This window comes from Protopterus annectens, chromosome 7.part0, assembly GCF_019279795.1.
Source record: "Protopterus annectens isolate FY-2018-M chromosome 7.part0, PAN1.0, whole genome shotgun sequence".
NCBI classification, from domain to species: Eukaryota; Metazoa; Chordata; order Ceratodontiformes; family Protopteridae; genus Protopterus; species Protopterus annectens.
This window is the reverse complement of record NC_056739.1, coordinates 414591124-414613533: the sequence shown is the minus strand read 5'-3', so window position 1 is coordinate 414613533 and position 22410 is coordinate 414591124. Positions and strand designations below refer to the sequence as shown.

At 39.2% G+C, this 22410-nt stretch overlaps 1 protein-coding gene across 2 annotated transcripts in view; it reads right to left on the bottom strand.

The window, feature by feature from the left end:
* PLOD3 (procollagen-lysine,2-oxoglutarate 5-dioxygenase 3) overlaps positions 1 to 22410 on the bottom strand; it is a gene marked incomplete at its 3' end in the record, with an annotated part of 993531 nt that overhangs the window by 662487 nt on the left and 308634 nt on the right. For both annotated transcript variants that reach the window (XM_044076999.1, XM_044077000.1), the window contains 2 exon segments: positions 3512 to 3624; positions 10227 to 10390. In XM_044076999.1, coding sequence (XP_043932934.1) covers positions 3512 to 3624; positions 10227 to 10390 — 277 coding nt within the window.

Sequence of the window (22410 nt, the reverse complement as noted above, 5' to 3'; positions counted from 1 at the left end):
GAGTAGGGACCAGGTTGAGGAGACCCCGGAGAGGTGGAGATATGCTTTACAGATGAGAGGAATGGAGGTCAGCAGGGCTAAAACAGAATATATGTGTGTAAATGAGAGGGAGGGTAGAGGAATGGTGAGGATGCAGGGAGTAGAGTTGGTAAAGGTGGATGAGTTTAAGTACTTGGGATCAACAGTTCAGAGTAATGGTGAGTGTGGAAGAGAGGTGAAGAAGAGAGTACAGACAGGGTGGAATGGGTGGAGAAGAGTGTCAGAAGTGATTTGTGACAGACAGGTACCAATAAGAGTGAAAGGGAAGGTCTACAAGAGGGTAGTGAGACCAGCTATGTTATATGGGTTGGAGACGGTAGCATTGTCAAAAAGGCAGGAGTCAGAGCTGGATGTGGCAGAGTTAAAGATGTTAAGATTTGCACTGGGTGTGACTAGGATGGACAGGATTAGGAATCAGTATATTAGAGGGTCAGCTCAGGTTGGACAGTTTGGAGAAAAAGCAAGAGAGGCGAGATTGCGTTGGTTTGGACATGTGCTGAGGAGGGATGCTGGGTATATTGGGAAAAGGATGCTAAGGATGGAGCTGCCAGGTAAGAGGAAAAGAGGAAGGCCTAAGATGAGGTTTATGGATGTGGTGAGAGAGGACATGCAGGCAGTTGGTGTAAAACAGCATGATGCAGAGGACAGGAAGAAATGGAAACAGATGATCCGCTGTGGCGACCCCTAATGGGAACAGCTGAAAGAAGATGATGATGATGATGTAAGAGAAAGCTTACAAACTCGAATGCTTAGAACAGCGATTTTTTTTCCAAGGGGAAAAAAATCTCTGTTCCAAAAAAAAAAAAAAACTTAAAACATAACAAAGTGGGGGGCTTCGCCCTCACACCCCCCCAACAAGGGGGGCTGTGCCCCCCATACCCTCCTACTTAAATATACCAAGTCCGAGATTGCACTACAGTGACGAAAACAGCAATGTAATGGACGCGGCCAAGCGATTTCTTTCCCAGGGAAAGAATTTGCTTATATGCAGCTTCGTCATTTTGCCTTTTCGTCTTTTCAAGTTTGACCAAGATGCATTCGAAAGAATGTGTCTTCGGTCATCTAATAGGAACCCTTATAATCAAGGGTTGGTTATTGGATTATGTGTGCATTATTCCTGCTTTTCTTTCTTTATTTATTTATTTATTTTCTTTTAGCAGTAAAAATGCAGCTGACCATAACGTACTACATATGGTAGAGTCACGTTTATTGTACAGACAGTAATGCAGACCAGCTGCTGTGTCTGGTATCTGCTAAAATAGCTACCATGCTTTATAAGAATTTCTTGTGACTGCTATATTTTAGATGTATAATAGATACAAAGTAACATGGTCTTTGTGTCAGTTCAAACACTTTGTCTGTGTCTGAAGCATTGCCATAATGTGGCAAATAACACACTGAAAAACACACACAAAAACAGGCTCTGAATTTAAAAGCTCATTGAATACACAGCCCTTTCCTTTCAGAAAACACCAAGTACTAGCATTAGTACTTTAGAGTACAACAAAATCTTTAAAATGCAGTCATCCCTGATTATGGAAATCAATCTGTCTGCATATGTCATTAACAAAATAACAGTGAACATAATATAAACTGATAGCTAAATGTTGTTTCTTTAAATAAATTAAAAATTCTGGAGATGGAAGCCCACTGGAGCTGAGACGGGCATGTATCCAGTATGTGTAAACAGTCAGTGGGATGCATAAGTCATCTGGCACCATGAAGACAGGGATGATGATAAATAATATGAAGCAGCTCATATTTTCTTGTAAAAGAATGTGCAAAGTACAGGATAAATTAATATTATTTGGGGGATAATTTTGGGACTGCAGGTGCTGGAGGTCTAGTCACCAAAGATGTAGGCACAAAAAGACTGATGTCATTTTTTTTTTCCTGGAAAGCAGGCAAAGGATGCTACAACCCTTGTCCCTCAAACAGGCCAGTGAGAAGATTAAAATAATTCCCAACAAAGCTCAAGTATATGTAGATACCCAGAGTGGTTAAACACATACAAACCCTCTCAGGGGATGAGTAAATGCAGACACAGATTATGAAATTGAACATGCAGCCCCCAGTCTCTGTTAATAAATGTAGACACTACATTATGTGAATACCTGTAAATAACCACATTGGGGGTAGGTACTGATGGGGACTACAGAGAGGCAGCACAGGTAGGTACCAACAATGAGTAAACATTCAGACTGAATAGTGGGTGATAAATGTAGATGTAACAGCAGATGAGCACAAGCATCTAACCTCAACAGATCAGGATTTCTTCAAACATGCATCCACACTCTAACATCAGCACCACTGCATCCACATACACCTCTTTTTTATTCCATTTACTTTCTAGGGATTTTGTGCAAATACAAAAAACACACACAAAATCTTTTTTTGGGTAACAAAGGTAACACAATCCAAGACAGCCACTGTCTCAGTATGAGTCATTCTTTGGGTATGAAATAAGTAAATCAAACAAGGGGTCATGAGCAACAGACCTGGGCATTCAATGTTAGTGGGCCCAAGGAAAAAATTGAAAAATCTATTAATTTTCCAAAAACTGGTGTAATCTTGTGTCCTCTTTAGAACAATTTATGTACATGCTGCTTTTATGTTTCCTTATAACCTGTACTCCAGAGTTACTCCTGGTTCCGTTGCTGCTATACTCTTAAATCACTATCTGCTTTCCATCTCTGATGTTTCTGGTGTTACTTCACCCCCAACTAGGGAGAAACTCATGTTCCTAGTGCTATTAAATATGTTTTTTCTCTTTTGTTGGAATCATTGCAGTCCATGTGCTCTCATACCTGTTCATAATGTTTTTGTGTGGATCCAGTCTGAGTTCTACTGCTGCTATAAGCTTAAACTCTAGTAAACAGAGGTTGTACAGTGCTGCTCACAGGCAAAAAACTGATAATTTTGGTGGGTTATTGAGCAACAGGCCTGAGCACCGAATGTCACTGATCTTTGGGGCAAAACATTTAGGTAAGTGGTCATCTTCACAAAACTGATGTACTTCCCTGCCTGTAGCCAACTGTCTCTATCCTACTCCCACTATAGCTAGAATTGTTACATCTACCCCTCATCCCTCCCTGCTAGCTAGTCCTTTTTCAGCGCTAATACATCTGTTATTTGCCATTGCTTCTGTTTCTAGTGCTGCTGCATCTACTACTCATCCAAACGCTGGAGATGATCCTGCATCTAGTACTGCAACATAGTTCTAATGAGCAGTTAACATTAAGACAGTGACAACAGTTACTATCTTGTCAGTAGCTGCCTACACACTTCTAACCCTTTGAAAAACGAACCCTTTGAAATGAAGTCAGAACCAGCAACCACTGTGCATCACAGCTGACGCCTCACATCCATAAATAACAGATTATTCTAAAATCCACAGATTGATGCTTCTGTGGCATAATGACCATCTCATTCTTTTAACAAGTGCATGCAACCAGAACTCTGCAAAACTCACCCGTGATTCTGGATCAAGGTAGATGTGTGTATAAAACAGCTGATCATCATCATTATCTTTGAATTTCCACTGTTGAATTATCTGATACAGATATGGTGCAAAGCCAATGAAACCTGAAATACAAGCACACGAAAAATGGATTCATATCTTTAAAGGATAGTGCATTCAGGACAATATAAATTAGTTTATACATCTCACTATATTCATCACTTCAAGTAATCATACACTCACTGTGCACTATGGCAAATTAAACAATACAATTCTTTTATCGTATGGCACATAAACACTTTCAATAGTTTATGCAGTGGAAGTTCTTAAACCTCCGAGGTTTTACTTTGATTTATTTGTTTCATCATGCATTTCTTTGACTTTTGATGTACACATTTGAAATGACTTGCAGAATTACAGATAACAGCAGTCTTCAGTATTTCCAAATCCCTTGGTAGGGGCATACATAAAAAAACACATACCAATTAGCACATGCCGAAGTTTAATATATGCTAATATATAATGGAACAAAAACATATCATATGATTTAATTCATTTGGCTTGTGAGAAGCTAAAAATCATAAAATGAATTCACAGTGAAAATTAAAGAATGAATGCATTCAAGAACAGTCTGAAACACAACTTAATCAATCACGCAGTCATTCCTTCAATAATTAATTCTCCAATAGTCCACTTAATCCAGATCATAAGTGTTAGAGAGCTCCAATAGTGGAATACAGAGGTCATCCTCCACAAAACAGAACTGAAAAACAATATAACACATTTCTACTGCTGAAATGGAAAGGTTGGGAGTGTTCAGTAACAGTACCTTTTCAAGCAAAGGTGTCACAATTTTAGTCATCTAGAAACTTAAGTAGGAAATGTTCTTTTTAGTTTCACATTAAGCTGGAAAGATGGGTTATAACATCAATAGCCTTTACCCAAACATGGACAGACAAGCATTCCTTAACAGCTTTTCCTCCAAAATTCGAAACACTTATTTCTTAGTTATAACATACATATTTTACCAGCTGACCAGATAAACTATTATGGGCAACAACATTTTTACAGCCCAAAATATATGGGAAGTTGTCCTGTTAAATCTATGTTTCAGATACCACCATAATTCTACTTACCCTCCTGGAAAATAATAAATGTATTCAACCCCAGCATTCAGTTGTACAGCACAACAGATTTCTGTTTCAGTTCTTATCTATTTTTTTATTTCCTCACCAAGATTTCCTGTGCCCTCTTATCTATATGATCAACACAGCTAACTTGATAAAACTCTCAGAAATTAGAGAAGAGAAGAGATGAACAGTATGGACACTGGACCCCTTAGTCTTTACATCCTTGAACTTATTAGTTGGAAGTATCATAAATTATCTAGACTTAAATCCCACCGGTTCAAGGCATACTTCAGTCAGGTCACAATATTTAAGCATGAAATCAAAGGATTACCCAAACATAGCAGTTACTCTCAAAAGAATCAAGAAAGATTAAGCCAAGCAGATCAAATTCACTGAATTCTGGGGGAGCTGTCAGTAACCATCCAGGACGTCTAAGAAACCATTACATTCATGCCTGTATTCATCCAGGCACTTAATGACAATACTGCACTTTTTCTTTGCCATTTTGATGACTGTGACAAACCTAGGTCACAGTTCATTTATTGTTGACTGCTCTCCCCTGGACAAGTTACATAATTGCCTTTTTCTTTTTGTGTGTAACAATGTTTTTTAAGGTATGGAAAACATTAACTGTTTGATTTTTAAATCCATCCATCCATCTATCCATCCATCAACAACCCCTTTTTACCATTTTTGCACATGGGATCAGGGTGTCATTTCAACAGTGACAACCATCTAGAACCAAGGTTAACGCCATCAGCTGGCTAGCCCTGTTGTGGTAGTTCTTCCACACTGCACATTCGCATGGACACTCACACCTATGACCAATCAGGAGTGTCCAATCCACCTACTGCATGTCTTTGGAATGTGGGAGGAAACTGGAACACCCAGAGGAAATCTGCGGGAACACATGGAGGACATGCAGATGCCACACAGAAGGCACCCCAGCAGAGAATCGAAATGGGGAACCTTTTGCTGTGAGGCAACAATGCTAGCCGCTGTGCCACTGTGCCGCCCCATTTGAGTTGGCAGGGCAAATGTTCTTAACCAAAGAGAAATTGCTGTAATACCAACATTTCAGCTGTTTAATGAATTTTACAGGAAGTGCACATCAAGAGAATCAATGGCTAATGTGTCACATTAAAGCATTCCCTGGCTAACATTTTTTTGGGGTGAGATTAGCTCACAAGGCACAGTCAAACTGATGTCCAAAATGTATCTGTACTAAGCCATTATTACACCAAAAGTTAAAAAAAAATAGACAACGGAATATTTCTTACTGAATATAGAGTGAAACTTAAACCCCAAGTAAACCAGGAAGGAAAGCAGCATAATCTTTGGAAGGTAGCACAACATCCTTAATGTATGTTTTTGAACTCAAGTAACTTCTTAGAAATTCCTGAAATATTTATAATGAATTGTCACATAGGAATGGACATAAGGCCTCATATGAAGGTTCCCAAATCACTATTTCAGAGGACATTTAGTGCCACAGTCTTGCTACAATCAGCCCTAGTATGGAATACCATATCACTGAACCATAAGACCACACTCTTTTTAAAGCTTCTGCAAAACAGCCCAAAGCAAATGGAATTACATTTCTGCTAGCATCAGGACTATACCAAGCTACTTCCTGCTCAGAACTACATTATGAACGCATCATAAAGTGTTTCGCCAATGTTCGTAAGTGCATTAGCGCATATGGCGAGTTAAATGCCATGGTGCAGCTCCCTCTTGTCATTCTTTACATTTTTGGACTGTACTTTAATAAAAAGCTTAGTTTGTAAACTTTTTAATAAACCACAGCCCAAACAAATTTACATGATATCCAATGATATTGCCTTAGGAATTTCAAGATATGTATCAACAGACATTAATGGACGTGTCACCATGTATGTGTGTTGGTGGATCCATTTAAAGTCCATAGAGACCCCTTACACTTTACCTATGCAGATGCCATGGAGGTTAAAGTTTGCTGTTTACTGTCAGTTGCATCAGGATAAAGTAAAATACAAGCTTTAATGTTTTCTTTAATAAAGCACAAGCTGAAAAACTTCACTGATGGGTAAAACTACAGTTCAGCAGTTTATGCACCATACGCTGTAGTGAAAAGGTAGGATTTTTTAAAGTTGGCAAATCGCACCTGCTCCTGTTTCACAATCTTTTGCTATTACACTTAGCTCTCAAAAACTTTTTATTGAGCCAACCACTTAAAAATTATTATCAACCTCCCTTTTCCCCCATTTTCTACATTGGTGAGGGTGTCATGCCAACTGTCACCATATCTCTCAACTCAGTGTCACTCTCCTATCTTCGATAGTCATATCTGACTGTTGCAGGTATTTTCTCAAACAATCTATCAACCTCTTCACTGGATGCCCTCATTTCCTCTTGCCTTCTTCCTATCTGTCCCAAATCTTCTTCACCAGACTGTCTTCTATTTTTCTGTACATGTACCCCAACCACTGTAATCTGTTCTGTTCGGTCTTCTCTGTATTTGACGCTATTTGTGCTTCTGTTCTGATGTCATCCTTTCTTTGTCTGTCCCACACTGTGCATCCTACTATCCATTTCAGGCACTTCATCTCCATTACCTCTAGCTTTTTTAACTGCTCTGCCTTTTACTGCTCAGATTTCTGTACCATCCAGTAGTACTGGTTGCACCACTGTTTTGTACACTTTACTTTTTCAGCATTTCAGTTTCTTTGGCATTCATTTGTCGTACACTACCCCTGACACACTGTGCCAGTTGACTGCAGCCCCGATGATTCTGGCTTTGACTTCTCATTCAGACTTCCATTCCCTTCTCTTCAAATATCCCTCCCAGATACTTGAAGCTGTTAACCTGTTCCACTATTTTCCCTTCTACCTCAATTTGCATCGTCTTTTGAATTCCCCATTTGCAACCATTACAACAGTCTTATATGTACCTTGTTTCATCCCATGTGTTTTCAGTTCTGCATTCCATTCCCCATCCTCTTCTCATGTTCTTGCTCAGAATCTGCCCATAATGTCACATCATCTGGCCTACAGCAACTCTGTTGATCTGTTCCCTCCAACTTGCTTGCTAATGTAGTGCATCATGTCCCCTCCTACTTATTTGCCAATGTAGTCAAGCCAGCCACTTAACAGATGACAGCAAAGTTGTAAAGATCATTCCTGAAATGACTTAAACAGAGCTGTAAATTCTTATGCGTCTGCAACACTATTTTCACAAACTGGTAAGAGTCTAAAAAGATGTTAAGATTGTCTCAGAATTCCTGTACATTTGTGCAACTCCAATAAGTTCACTTATGCTCTGCAGTTACATAAACTTGGTAAGGAATATATGTGTGTGTGTGTGTATATAATATATATATATATATATATATATATATATATATATATATATATATACAGGTTTACCTTCAAATGTTTGAAGTACATATCTGCGACGGAAGATGTGCAAAAGGACGTTCAGAAAAAGTCAGTTTTGCTGAACCACGGATGTTCGAAATTGCACATGAGTTAATGACAGTGTGCATTCACTCACTGTAATTCATTGTTTTGAGTGCAGATCGCAGCACAGTAGGGGTCGGAACACGTACAACTTCCCTGACTGTAGTGCAATCTTGGAGTTAGTATTTTAAAGAAGCAGGGGGTGTGGGGGGGTTGCAGGGGGCTTGCCCCCTGCATATCATTGTTTGGAGACATCCGGTGACGTTTTTTAAATGTCAGGAGGAAGTATACTGTTTTCTTGGAGTTCAAAAATGGCTGATTTTCAAATTTCAAGAAATCAGTTTCGACATTTGCTGGCAGGGTTTTATTGTTTTACGATATTTCAAGTCGCACAAAAGGCGATTCGGTTATTTACCTTTCAAACAAATTAAGGTAAACGTGTATATATATATATATATATACATATATACACATATATATACATATATATATATATATATACATATATACACACACACACACACACACACACATATATATATATATATATATATATATATATATATATATATATACACATACACACACACACACACACACACACACACACACACACACTTGACACTACTATAAAAAACAAGCTTCATATATTCTATACAGTCTTCCTGCACATACTTCCCCTAAAATGAAATGTAAAAAGCCCTAAGCTTTACTTTCCCAAGGCATGATACAGCTATCCTTGATGACGGACAGGACTCATTTGTCTGTGGTAACAGCTTCCCACTGGGCCAGGGAGAGTGAACCACAGGTTCCACTGATTAATTCCTTCGATTTGGACAAAGTGTTTCCTGGATGACAAAGGCTGCTTATGAGAATGAGAACATTTCAATATTAGAGCAATCTAAGAGCCTGGAAAGTAATATGTTATGGCCCACTTGTTATCTAAAAGTCCAGTTTCTAACCAGACACAGTCTGGTACTGAAAAAAGGCATTGCGGCCTGTGGGAAGAACATCATGGCTGCAGCAGAAAGCAACAACCAAGGGCTACAGAACTAAAACAAGACTCACACATGTGAATAAATTATAAACAGTTATCAAACATGCAAGGGATTGATGGCCTAACTGCTAAACACAGTCAAAGCATCTAATGTATATATAAATACTATACTGCCACACCACAACTGTCCAAATATGATGGTTTGCTCTATAAGGACAGAACTGTTGTACTTCATAATATGCCAAGATGTTGAAACAAATGCATAAAGAACATCAGCACCTCACCAAGTGTCATCAAAGAGACAAGATTTCTGTAGTGTGGCCCAACATCAAAAAGGATACTACACAACTTATGTCAAAATATCACCTTAATATTACATGCAAGCCATTCCAAACGCAGAACCATTACCACAAACTCCTTTATCATAAGGTCCTTGACAGAAAGCTGCTTAACTGTGCAAGTTTTAAGGAATCAGCTGCCATGCATCACAGGACTATTACTCATGAGACACAGATATTGTGTGCACCAATCATGGCTCAAAAAAAACAATCACTGCAAGATTCAAGACTGTTTAACAAATACGACATTTCAAACTAATTACAGATAATGGTATGCCGTTTGTATCTACAGAATTCCAGTAATTTGCTGAAAACTACAACTTCATTCATAGTCATGTCCACACTGAAAAAGCAGTACAACCTACTAAAAGGGTTCTTAGACAACCTGATCCTCCTACAGCTCTCATGGTACCATGTTAATTGACACAATGCCACATTAGTAAGCCCTGCACTGCTAATGCCTGGAAGACATAGAAGGGATAACGCACCAATGCTAAAACCAAAACCAAAAAAACAGTCTGATAATCTTCACAGAATGCTCTAGATATCTGAAGGAGCAGGTACCTTAGTACAAGAGCAGGTCAGTAACTGAATTATAGTGTACTTCAGCTACAGTAAATAGCAAACAGCAGTCTTCTATCTTTCATAAAAGAAAATGAAACTGATTTATCTATGTACCACACAAATCCACATGAGCTTTTTTGTTTATAATGGAATGACTAATTTTCTCTGTACCAACTACATCACAGTATGAAAATGCCAGCAGTCTCCTAAAAAAAGACAAGTAAATAATCAGAAAATGCATGCAAAAATATTTATCATACCTCCAGAATTTAGGAACCGTTTGCCTGAAATAACTTCTGGGTATTTCTCAGCTAATGATCGATCTGGCCAACAGAATCCCTCTGCTGCAAAAATCACCTTGTGATTAAACTGAGAGAACTTCCAGAGAAGTTCATTTGGACTGCCTGCAAAGATGACATCATAACTAAAAAAAAAAAAAAATAAAATAAGACTGTTGGGAGATATTAAAACAGTCACTTCACAACACTAGTACAAAGATAATATAAAATGATTACCGCAGCCAAGTATAAACACAACTAGTATTGCATAATAAAGCATGATTGTTTATACTGCAGCAGATCATGTAACATCTATTTTTTTTTAAAAACACCTTCAGCTTTATTGAATTATCACTTGTGACATAGGCAAATTTACATTTATACAAAAGTAATCAAACTGTATTAACAAGTTCATGGTTACTAACATTATAATTCGCATATATTGCTATACATCATATAACCTAAGCAACATTTAATAAATGTTGACGTACGATATGCAGCTAAGGGCACAGAGCCACCAGTACTGGCATTCGATAAAACATGTGCACACAATGGTGCTGTAAGTCTATTCAGCAATAAAGTATGATGCTGTGTGCTGGTTAACAGCATAAATCCTGTGTGGGGCTGAAACACAAGATGACAGCTGATGCTCCTGCAGCCCTAGGTTTGATGCTTATGTAGCACATATACTTGGAAGGCTTTAATGTGATTACATAGTGTTAGATATTATGAATATGAGGCTGAAATTAATAATGTAAATATGCTGAAAGAAAAAGTTTGCTTAAATGCAGAAACAGAGTTTAGTAATATGTGATCAGCAACCATACTAAATGACTGTGACTTAAAAAAAATAAGGAACTTGCTTATGAGTGTATTACACACACATCAAGAAAGCTGACTTCTTACAGACATGACAAGAATGTAATCTGCTTTCACTGGACAACAGGACATGCTTTTCTAATTAAGTTTAAAAATGTGCTTTTCTAATCCACAAGGCGTTTTCTTGAAGACAGTTTACTTATCAGCATTTACAGAATCGACAAGGCATTTTCTTGAAGACAGTTTACTTATCATCATTTGGACAAGAACAGTGTGTTAGCATTTGCGTCATCAAGGCAGTATCTTTCCAAAACCAAGAGGGTGCATGTTTAATTAAAATATGTATAAAAAGTCTGCATTAAATCTAGTTATGTTAGGGGTATGGTAGGGACACATTTGGTGTCCTGAGGTAAATGTTATATCTCTCACATCATCTGTACTATATGAGAAGTAAAGTGGAACAGTACTTTAAACTGCAACGTTTGTTCGGTTTGGTTTATTATAAAAGTTATTGGTTACTGCTCTTAAAGTCAGATGCTGTATCAGTGTATATTCTGCAAGTTTCTGTTTGCAACAGACTGTGAATGCAAATATAACCAGACTTTGATTCCAGCCAGCAAGACTGAGTGTGTTAAGAAGACTTCAAATCCCACAGCAAGAGCAAGTAGTAAGAAGCAGTAAGCAGAGAGACTTCAATATATTTTTTCAATGATGAGCCAGAAGAGAGAGATCTAAATATTTTTTCAATGGCGAGGCAGCTGAGTGACTAGCACCATATAATTTTTCAATGGCAAGCTAGTCTGTATTTGAACCTAAAATCTGCATCTGAACCTATAATCTGCATTCAAACACAGGGGGGGGGGGGTGATGGTAAGCCCTGCAGAGGGTTACTTCAGTTAAATTGCAGTAACTAACATTTGTACGTGTCAATTCTGAACAGAAGTATTCCAGTTTATGCAGCTTGCAGTAGTAAAGTTTTTTAGACGTCTACATCCAGAGTGAGACAGAAGTTCCAGTCGCAGTGCCATAATTTCACTAAAGAAAAGGGGGATATCCACTAGCACAGCAGTCCGCTGCCTGTTGTGCTTTCCCAGCTTCTCAAGTGACTTTGAAAAATTTCCAGCCATCTGCAACAACAGCCTGATCACCTGTTTTCTTGCTCACTGGTAAGACTTTTTTCTACGTCACAGTTTTTTAGTATGGATGCTATTCGACGGTTTGGATATTAAACAGTTTGGATATTAGATTAAACAGTATGGATATTTTCATGCATAATTCAAGCAAATGTAAAAAATTGCAATGTTGGTATACACAGCATATTAGTAAATGTAAAACCTTAGTAGGGCAGGTTGATAGTAAGGCATTATGCAAATGTATTACAATATTTAACTGGTATCTCAAAGAAAACCATGTGAAATATGACAAATGTTTATTGTGTGATTCAACAAAAACTGCATTTTGTGTATTATGTCATAAAAAAGTATTACATGATGTTGCTAAAACAACAGACTGTGAAGACAGATCTGTTCATGATAAAGAATTAACTAAGGCTAAAGTGTTTCCGTTATATTCAGATGTTAAACAGTTATGTCCTGTCACCACATGTGAGTCAAATCAGTTACTGATAGAACCCTTAGTACATTTTGTTACAAAAAATGTAGTAAACTTCTAAAAAAGAGACACAATGAGTTCAGGAAGTTTAGACAAGTTATACAAACATTTTTTCAAAAGTGCATAGGAATTTCAGATTCAGCAGAACAGGTTCCTGAGACATATCAGGCAGACCGTGAGGAGACTCTTAAACAACAGTTACAAGATGAAGAAAATAGATTAGCTGAACTGACAGAGACCGACTTCCTTCATACATTGGGAAAGAATAGGAAACTACAGCTGATCTGTGCAAAAGAAATATATTTTATAATATGTTTGTGTTTTGAAAATGGTTAAGCTTACATGGTAGGATGGTGAAATACAAATCATTCTCAAATGTTTAAAACTTCCATTCAATTAAAGCAATATATTTATCAGTACTACAGTAAAGTAGAGCATATGACTGCCATTCTTAGCATAGTCAAAAGGTAAACAAAACTGTTCTATTGTATAAAATTAAATACAAATAGATAATAAGAGTAAAAAGTTAGTCACAAGACTGACATGATTGTATAAAGATATACAGATACAAGACAGACATGCATGTATGTTATTTTCATCTAGAGTACATTTGTTTACAATGCACAAAAGCAAAAGGCAGACAACAGCAAATATAAATAATGTAAGTATAAACATACGTTAATTAAGCTAATATCTATTTTGCTTTTTACAATTTTTTTATAATTATATAGTAACACCAAACAGTTAAAGTTCTGAATTTTAAAAAGAAATAAAATCACGGATGGTATTAGTCAAACAGTCTTTGTAAAATGAATGTCAGAACAGTTAAATAAATAAATAAAAATACCGAAATCAAAAGTTAAAAAATATATATGATTAAAGGAAAAATGCTAAAAAGGGTTAACTGAAATGTGAGCTCAGACCTTCCTAAACTGGATGAATAGTTACAGGAAATGTTGAAAAGATAAGATAAGAAACAAGACTGCCAGACAAGTGGCTTGAGTTTTTCTAAAAACTTATTGTTATTAAAACATAATTGTTAAAATGTTCACATGCAACACTATTTGGTAATTATAATAAAACATCACAATTGTGCATATATGTCACTGATAAAAAATAATAAAAAAAAAAAAAAAAAACCTTAGTACTTAGTTACATCAAGTATAGCCAGATGGGTTATAGTATACATACAGTTCAAATAAAGTAGACAGGAGGGTACAAATAACTACTACTAGTAGAAATAGACAGCAAATGCAACAGAAAAGATGATCATATCAGACAAAGGTCTACAGTTTAATAACCTAATAAAGCAAATGTATAACCAAAGTGTTGGGCTGACATATATTATAAAGCAGATAAACAATACTGCAGTACTACAGGGGGAGGGGTACTTTCTCAGTTTTACACTGACTGTATAAGCAGTATTGCACAAGAGTCAGAAATAAAGCCACATAAAAAATAAACAACAACGGTCTAAAATAAAGCTACAGAAAAAAATAAACAACAAGGGTCTGAAATAAAGTTACAGAAAAAAATAAACAAGGGTCTGAAATAAAGCTACAGAAAAAATAAACAACAAGGGTCAGAAATGAAGCTACAGGAAAAAAATAGAAGTTATGTTCTTACCATAACGTTCCATGTTAGTTGTCTTCTTCTCGCCTTCTTCTTGCTGGATGGGTTGGGCCGACCTCGGCTCGACCGCCACTCTAAAAGCTCGAGAGTTGGTTCCACCCTATATCCCACAATGCTAGGCGTGAGTTACCTCAGATCTCGTTTGTAAGCTAGGCCCAGCCTATAATAGTAATAGAATAACTAGTAACAAAGTCCACCTCTATAAACAAGGGAGAAGAGAAGGGTGACCTACATCCTGATCCAGGAAATATGCACAGCAGAGCATATACCTAAAGTACAGAGGTGGTAGAAAGAGAGGTCACAATCAAAACTCCTCTAGGTCTGTCCAGGCCAGGGGAAGGAGGGTGGGACGCAGAGGCGAGAAGAAGACAACTAACATGGAACGTTATGGTAAGAACATAACTTCTATATGTTAAGTTGTCTATCTCGCCTTCATTCTTGCTGGATGGGACCGCGTCCCTAGCACCTTGTCCCGGGTGGCCTAACGGAACAGACTCTTGAGAACAGTGGAACCAAAGTTAGCTCTATGTCTAGAGGCTAAATCCAGCTTATAATGAGAAATGAAAGTGTGAGGAGTAGCCCAAGTAGCCGCTGCACAAATGGTGTCAATAGGCAGTCTATCTTGGAAAGCTATAGAAGTAGCCAAAGCTCTGGTAGAATGGGCTTTAGGTTTGCTAGGCAGCTTTTGGTGTCTAATTTCATAAACAAGGGAGATCAGAGATGTTAGCCATCTGGATAATGATACCTTTGAAACTGAAAGTCCCTTTCTGCCTTCTGCATAAGAGACGAACAGCTGGTCAGATTTTCTGAATTGTTTTGTTCTATCCAAATAGTACCTTAACTGACGATGAACATCTAGCCAATGCAATCTTTGTTCAGATCTGTTAGAATATTCTGGAAAAACCGGAGGTCAATGCTTTGATTTAGGTTAGCCGAGGAGGCTATTTTTGCAAAAAGGACGGGTTGGTTCGTAAAGATACTCTGTCCTTATGGAACAACAGATAAGGAGGTCGACAGCTGAGTGCATGAAGTTCTGAAACTCTTCTAGCTGAAGTAATAGATACTAGAAAGAGAGTCTTTCCATGATAGTAATTTTAAAGAACAGGAGGCTGCAGGTTGAAGGAGAGAGAATTAAAGAACTGAGAACTAAATTTAGGTCCCAAGGAGGAGGAGGATTTCTTAGGAGGTCTGAGTAGAAAAACTCCTTTCAAAAAGCTTTGCAAAGCTTGTGGGACATGATGGCAGAATCTGAAATGCCCACATGAAAGTTAGAAATAGCTGCCAATTGAACTTTAAGAGTAGAAGGAGATGAACCTGCATGGAAGAGTTCAGCTAGGAAATCAAGGACCATTTGGATGGAAGCAGTGAAAGGATCTATGTCCCTTCCTTGAGCCCAATAGGCGAAACGTTTCCACTTACTCAAATAAATCTTTCGAGTGGAAGATTTATGGGAAGCTATCAAAATATCTCTAACAGAGTGAGATATTTGAGGAAGCCTGGCTAAGGTTGGAATTGGAGGAACCAAGCAGTGAGGTTCAGGGAGGGAAGGGAGCGATGAAACTGACCCGACTGATGGATCAAAAGATCTGGAACTAGGTCCAGATGCCAAGGTCGCTCCAACAGAAACTGATGATGTAGAAAGGGGAACCAAACCTGTCGAGGCCAGTACGGAGCAATGAGGATCAATGAAACATTCTGAGCGATAGCTTTCTGTATCACTTGAGAGATTAGTGGGAAGGGGGGAAATGCATACAGAAGTCCCCGGGGCCAAACTTGGCCTGGTAACGGGAAAAGGGTGAAAAAATCTCTGCACTTGCTGTTTTGGGGAGTAGCAAAAAGGTCGCAGCAAGGCTGGCCCCACTTGAGAAAAATTTCTCTCACAACAGAGTCTTTCAGAGACCACTCGTGAGGCATGAGGATAGCTCTGCTCAACTTGTCCGCGATTTGATTGGACTTCCCGGGGATGTGCGTTGCTATCAGAAAACGCTGAGAAGAAATCGCCCATTGCCACAGTCTGAGTGCTTCTCGACACAGGGAGTAGGACCTGGTTCCACCTTGTTTGTTGATATACCACACTACAGACATATTGTCCGTCTGGATTGCTATCGCTCCCAAGGGAAGAGAGTCTTGAAGGGCTTGCAACGCTAAAAGCACTGCTCTCATCTCTAGAACATTTATGTGCAAGTGGCATTCGTCTGGTTGCCATGTGCCCTGGACAGTTCTGCCCTGATAATGCCCCCACCCGATCAGGGAGGTGTCCGTTGTCAGAGTAGCAACCGGAGGAAGGAACAAAGGGTTTTCCCAATAAGAGCTGAGGAAGACATCCACCACAGAAGATGATTTCTGCATGTTTGCGTGATCATAATGGTGTGAGACATTGGAAGTTGCTGGTACGACCATTGCGTGAAGAGCATCCATTGAAGGATTCTCATGTGGAATCTGGCTAATGGAAGCAGAGGTATGGCAGCCGCCATAATCCCCAACACTTTCAGAACTAGCCTGGCTTTGATTCTGTTGCTGCTGAAGAGGAGCGAGACTATTTTGTGTATGTCTGTTATTCTCTGATCTGTTAGTCTCGCAGACATGTTGACTGTGTCTAGATTTGCGCCTATGAAGGTAATAGACAAAACAGACTTTTCGAATTTATTGAAATGCCTAAATTTCGACAAGTGCGAAGGTGTAGTCCCTGGCCATTAGAAGAAGATGCTTGGTGGGAGCTGTGAGGAGCCAGTCGTCCAAATATGGAAACACTTGGAATCCTTGTCGTCTCAGGTGAGAAGCTACCACTGCCATGCATTTGGTAAACACCGGGGCAGTGGTGAGACCAAAGGGCAGGGCCCTGAATTGAAAATGACTGGTTCCCAGCCTGAAGCGGAGGAATCTTCTGGAGCGTCTTTTCATTTTATGTGATATCCTGAAGATCTATAGAGCACATCCAGCTTCCTTTCCCAAAAGAAGGATGGACTGCAGCGTGACCATCCGAAATCTTGTTTTCTTGACTGACTTGTTCAAGCTACTGAGATCCAAAATTGGTCTCCAGTCCCCTGTTTTCTTTGGGACTAAACACAACCTGGAGTAGATTCTGGATCCTTGCTGGTCTGCTGGAACTGGCTGAATTGTTTGCAAGCAGCTTTGAAATTTCCAAAGCTGCAAGATCCCTTTGAGCGGTGGAACATCTGGAAGGGATTTTTTGATTGGTTTGGAATGCGATAGAAGGAATGGAATAGCCTTCGAAATGATGGACTGTACCCATTTGTCTTGAGTCAGGGATAGCCAGGCTTTTGGGTACAGTGACAATCTTCCCCGACTGCCTCGGCAGTCGGGCAACACCTCAGGGATGCTGAAAAGGCTTATCAGAGAAGACTTCCGATTGCCCTGGTTTTGCGGACCCCCTGCCTCTACCATTATTGTTCCCCTCTGCCTCTGGCGGGAACCGACTTTAAGTCCCTTGAGATTGTTTGCGGAACCACATTTTCCCACTTTTCTGGCCTTTGGGGTAAGGCCTAGAACAGAAAGAGTCTTGCCATCTGTCTCGCACCTAGTCAAAGTTTCTTTCACTTGAGGACCAAAAGAGATGATCCATCAAACGGGAATTAGTGAAAGACGTTTTAAAGGGTCCGCAAAGTTGCATAACCGCATCCACACACCTGTCCCTGCCCTGCTCGCTCCATCAGCCGCGCATGGAGGAGTTAGCTATGGAGTTCAGGGTAGCCAGCTGAGTGTTCATCTTGTCCTGAAAACCCGCAGCTGTAGGATCCTTCAACATATCACCTTGATCAAGTCCCTTTGAAGAAATGGCATAGGTAGTTCAGCGACGCATTAAAGGTCGCTGACGAGAACATCCGCTTCCTGTACCTGTCCATAGACCTGGATTCCTTGTTAGGTGGATGGACAGGCACCGAGGATCAGCTAGTTCCTTCTTGGTGGCAGCAGCTACCACCATAGCATCCACAGAAACACCTTTTGTGAGAAATTGCTTGTCAGTTGGTGCTGTTATAAATTTGGAGGGTCTCCTGGGGTAGGGTCCACTGAATCAGGAGCCGCCCAGGCCTTCTTGCAACCACCTGCATGAGGGGATCAAAGGGGGACACCCAGGAGGTGGAAGGGCGAGAGCCAACGCCTCAAGATACACAGATTCATCCTCCGAAGGGTTAAGGGATGGCCACCTCTGTTTCAGGATCTCTAGAATGTCTAGAGACATCTTCAGAAGGGGAACGGGGAACCCTCGAATCCTCTAAATCTGTGTCAGAGGTGACAGACTCAGGTGAGTCTAAGTGCTTCCTCTTACACTTTCTCTTCCTAGGGGCCCCTGCCAATTCAGGAGAGGCCTCGAAGAGGATGAGATCCCCACAGGGATTCTTGAGGAGCTTGCTCTCTGCGGTCTGGGATGAGGGAGTGAGTCGACATAACCAAAGGCACCGGGGAGGGGCGGAGCCGACTGTGGAGTGGAACAAGGTTCCAACACACCCACATGACCTCGAATGCACCCTGTCAGGCAGAGCCAGAGGTCCCCGCCCGAAGCTGAGAACCTCCCTCGGCACCGACAGAGATGGCTCGAGGCCGATGTCGGAGCCGAACTCAAGCACCGAGAGGAAGAGGGGTCGGACAAGGGTCCGATGCCACTCACCCCGAAGCCCGGCGCCGAGATTCTTCAAAGGAAGAAATCGAGCCCCGGGCGGAGCCAAGACAAATGTATCGGCTCCGACGCTACCACAGTCTCGGTTCCTGAGCTCAAAGGAGTCGGAGGAGGAATATTTATTGGAACAAGCTGAGGCATCGACTGATGAGTCGGACTCTGGAGCATTTGGGCCAGTGCCTCAGACTTCAAAAGTCTACTCACTACCCTCTGGAGGTCGTGATCTGAGAGCCTCGATGACCTGGAGGAGTGAGATCTATGGCTCCGTTCAGACAGCAGGGGAGACGCTGGAGCCGAATGAACGGAGCCAAGGGACGGTGACCTCGATCTCTTTCTAGATGTCGGCTCCGATGGTATGATCGGAAACCACTGAAACAGCAGTCAGACTCATCGGCTCCAGCCGGAGCCGATGAAGCAGTAGGCCTCGACTCTGAAGCTGGAGCCGAGGTCTTAGAAGCCTTGGAAGGTTTCCCAGAAGACACAGAAGGGAACCTTCAGGCTTAATTAAACCCCTCAAAATGAGTTTATTTTTTTTCCTGCAGGACTCTAGGGCTGAAGCCATGGCATACAGCACAAGAGTCCTGCAGGTCCCAGACAGTACACACAAGAAGTGTGACCGTCTGTCAGAGACATTTTCTGACAGCACGAGTCACACTTCTTGAAGCCTGAGACCTTTGTATCCTTGGACATACTCAAGGAACCAAGTGTAATCACACACAAAACACACACACACAGATTACACTGATAGGAATAAAAGGAGATTATTTAAAACTAAAGGTAAGTTAATAAAAATCACTAAGTAAAACACATACACACTTCTAAGGAAAGGAAAGGAAGGCCAAGGCCTTAGGGAAGAACTAAGTGTTCTTTATAAAAGGAGGGGCTGGATAAAGATAGTAAGGGATAACAAGTCCACTACACTAAGTGGGAAAGAATTTTACACTAAACTAGCCTAAGTTTAAAGAATTTAAACTAGTCTAAACTTTCACTAACCTGAGCCGGTAGAAAACACACCTCGATCGATCTGAGGTAACTCACGCCTAGCACTGTGGGATATAGGGGGAGCCTCGAGCCGGTGGAACCAACTCTCGAGCTTTTAGAGTGGCCGAGTCGGAGCCGAGGTCGGCTCCAAACCCATCCAGCAAGAATGAAGGCGAGATAGACAACTTAACATATAATATTTCATTCCTTCTTGACAATACTCTTTTAGGGGGGAAGGAAAAAACAGGTATTAGTGCATTAGAAATATTGGTAAACAGATTAAACCTGATAGGATAAAATATTTTATAGCTGTCATTCTAGTTATTAAACACAGATTAAACCTGACAGGATAAGATATTTTACAAGTTAATAGCTATCATAATGGTTATTATTGTATTGTTTAGTATTAAATTGTATTTACAACCTGTTAAACTGTAAAGTTATACAAGAGATAGTTTAAAAAAACAAGAGATGGCTTAAAATTGATAACAGCTATACAAGAGAGAGTAAAGATATGTAAAAAAATTGAACAAGATTGGTCACTATTTCAATATGTTTTTGGCAATATTAATGCTATTAAATTTGTAAGATTAGACTAAATTTACTTTATAGTCTTTGTATGTACAAATACAGAAGAATTCAGTACAAATTAAATTAATGTCTAGCAATAAATATGTGTGAAAAACCATGTTTTAAAAAAATTGGCTTCAGGATAGCTGCTAGATTGAAATGCATGAATAGCAAACAGTCTGTGTAAATACATACTGTACAGAATACATTGTAATAAGTTTAAAAGTAATTTGTCAAGTTGTAATATCACTGGTTTTACCCCAGTAAAATAACTGCTTTCAAATATTTATTATCTAAGCCCAGTTCAGTACTTTACCAAGATGTTAATGGGCAGTTCAAAGACATGACCACAATGTTATAAATGCTTGCAGTAGCACATGGTTCTTGTCTCTTACAGTTAATTCAACAACTTGCAAAGAGTTAATGAAACAGTTTTAAGTCATAAATTAAATTCTGTAATTGCAAAATAATAAATTAATCAAGTTAAACTAAAGCAGACACAGCTCATAACTAATAAAATATTTTCACAGTATGGTCTGCAAAAGAAAAAGTTGTTAAATACATTCAGTTTTGGTAGTAATACTTTAATATCATTGTATTAACTATGTAAAATTGCATTTTGATTTGTTGTATCAAAAGACTATATAATGTGATAAAAAAAATACATATCAATATAAAATGTTTTGAGTATGTTTAAAAACAGAGGGAATTGTTAGATATTATGAATATGAGGCTGAAATTAATTATGTTGTAAATATGCTGAAAGAAAAAGTTTGCTTAAATGCAGAAACAGAGTTTAGTAATATGTGATCAGCAACCATACTAAATGACTGTGGCTTAAAAAAATAAGGAACTTGCTTATGAGTGTATTACACACACATCAAGAAAGCTGACTTCGTACAGACATGACAAGAATGTAATCTGTTTTCACTGGACAACAGGACATGCTTTTCTAAGAAAGTTTAAAAATGTGCTTTTCTAATCCACAAGGCGTTTTCTTGAAGACAGTTTACTTATCAGCATTTACAGAATCCACAAGGCATTTTCTTGACAGTTTACTTATCAGCATTTACAGAATCCACAAGGCATTTTCTTGAAGACGGTTTTCTTATCATCATTTGGACAAGAACAGATGTGTTAGCATTTGCGTCATCAAGGCAGTATCTTTCCAAAACCAAGAGGGTGTGTGTTTAACTAAAATATGTATAAAAAGTCTGTATTAAATCTAGTTATGTTAGGGGTATGGTAGGGACACATTTGGTGTCCTGAGGTAAATGTTATATTTCTCACATCATCTGTACTATATGAGAAGTAAAGTGGAACAGTACTTTAAACTGCAACGTTTGTCCGGTTTGGTTTATTATAAAAGTTATTGGTTACTGCTCTTGAAGTCAGATGCTGTATCAGTGTATATTCTGCAAGTTTCTGTATGCAACAGACTGTGAATGCAAATATAACCAGACTTTGATTCCAGCCAGCAAGACTGAGTGTGTTAAGAAGACTTCAAATCCCACAGCAAGAGCAAGTAGTAAGAAGCAGTAAGCAGAGAGACCTCAATATATTTTTTCAATGATGAGCCAGAAGAGAGAGATCTAAATATTTTTTCACATAGCACCTCACATTAAAACTAAAAGAAAAAAAATGACTGAATGCTTTTTGTGTATGGAAAACATATCTGTATGTAAGTGAAATTCAGCTTCTAATGTAAGACAATAGGTTGCCTTTTTAAAAGGTTAGCTCCTGTATATTCTCTAAAATGCACATCTTACTGTAATAAGTTCTGCATACTGTTTAATACTGCAATGCTGGGCAAGTGAAAACCCTTCAGACTACATTATTATTCTGTACGTGTCTGGCACAGAAAGGGAAAAAAGCAACAGAGTCAAGACAGCAGTTTCAGTTTCAATCTTCCTACAA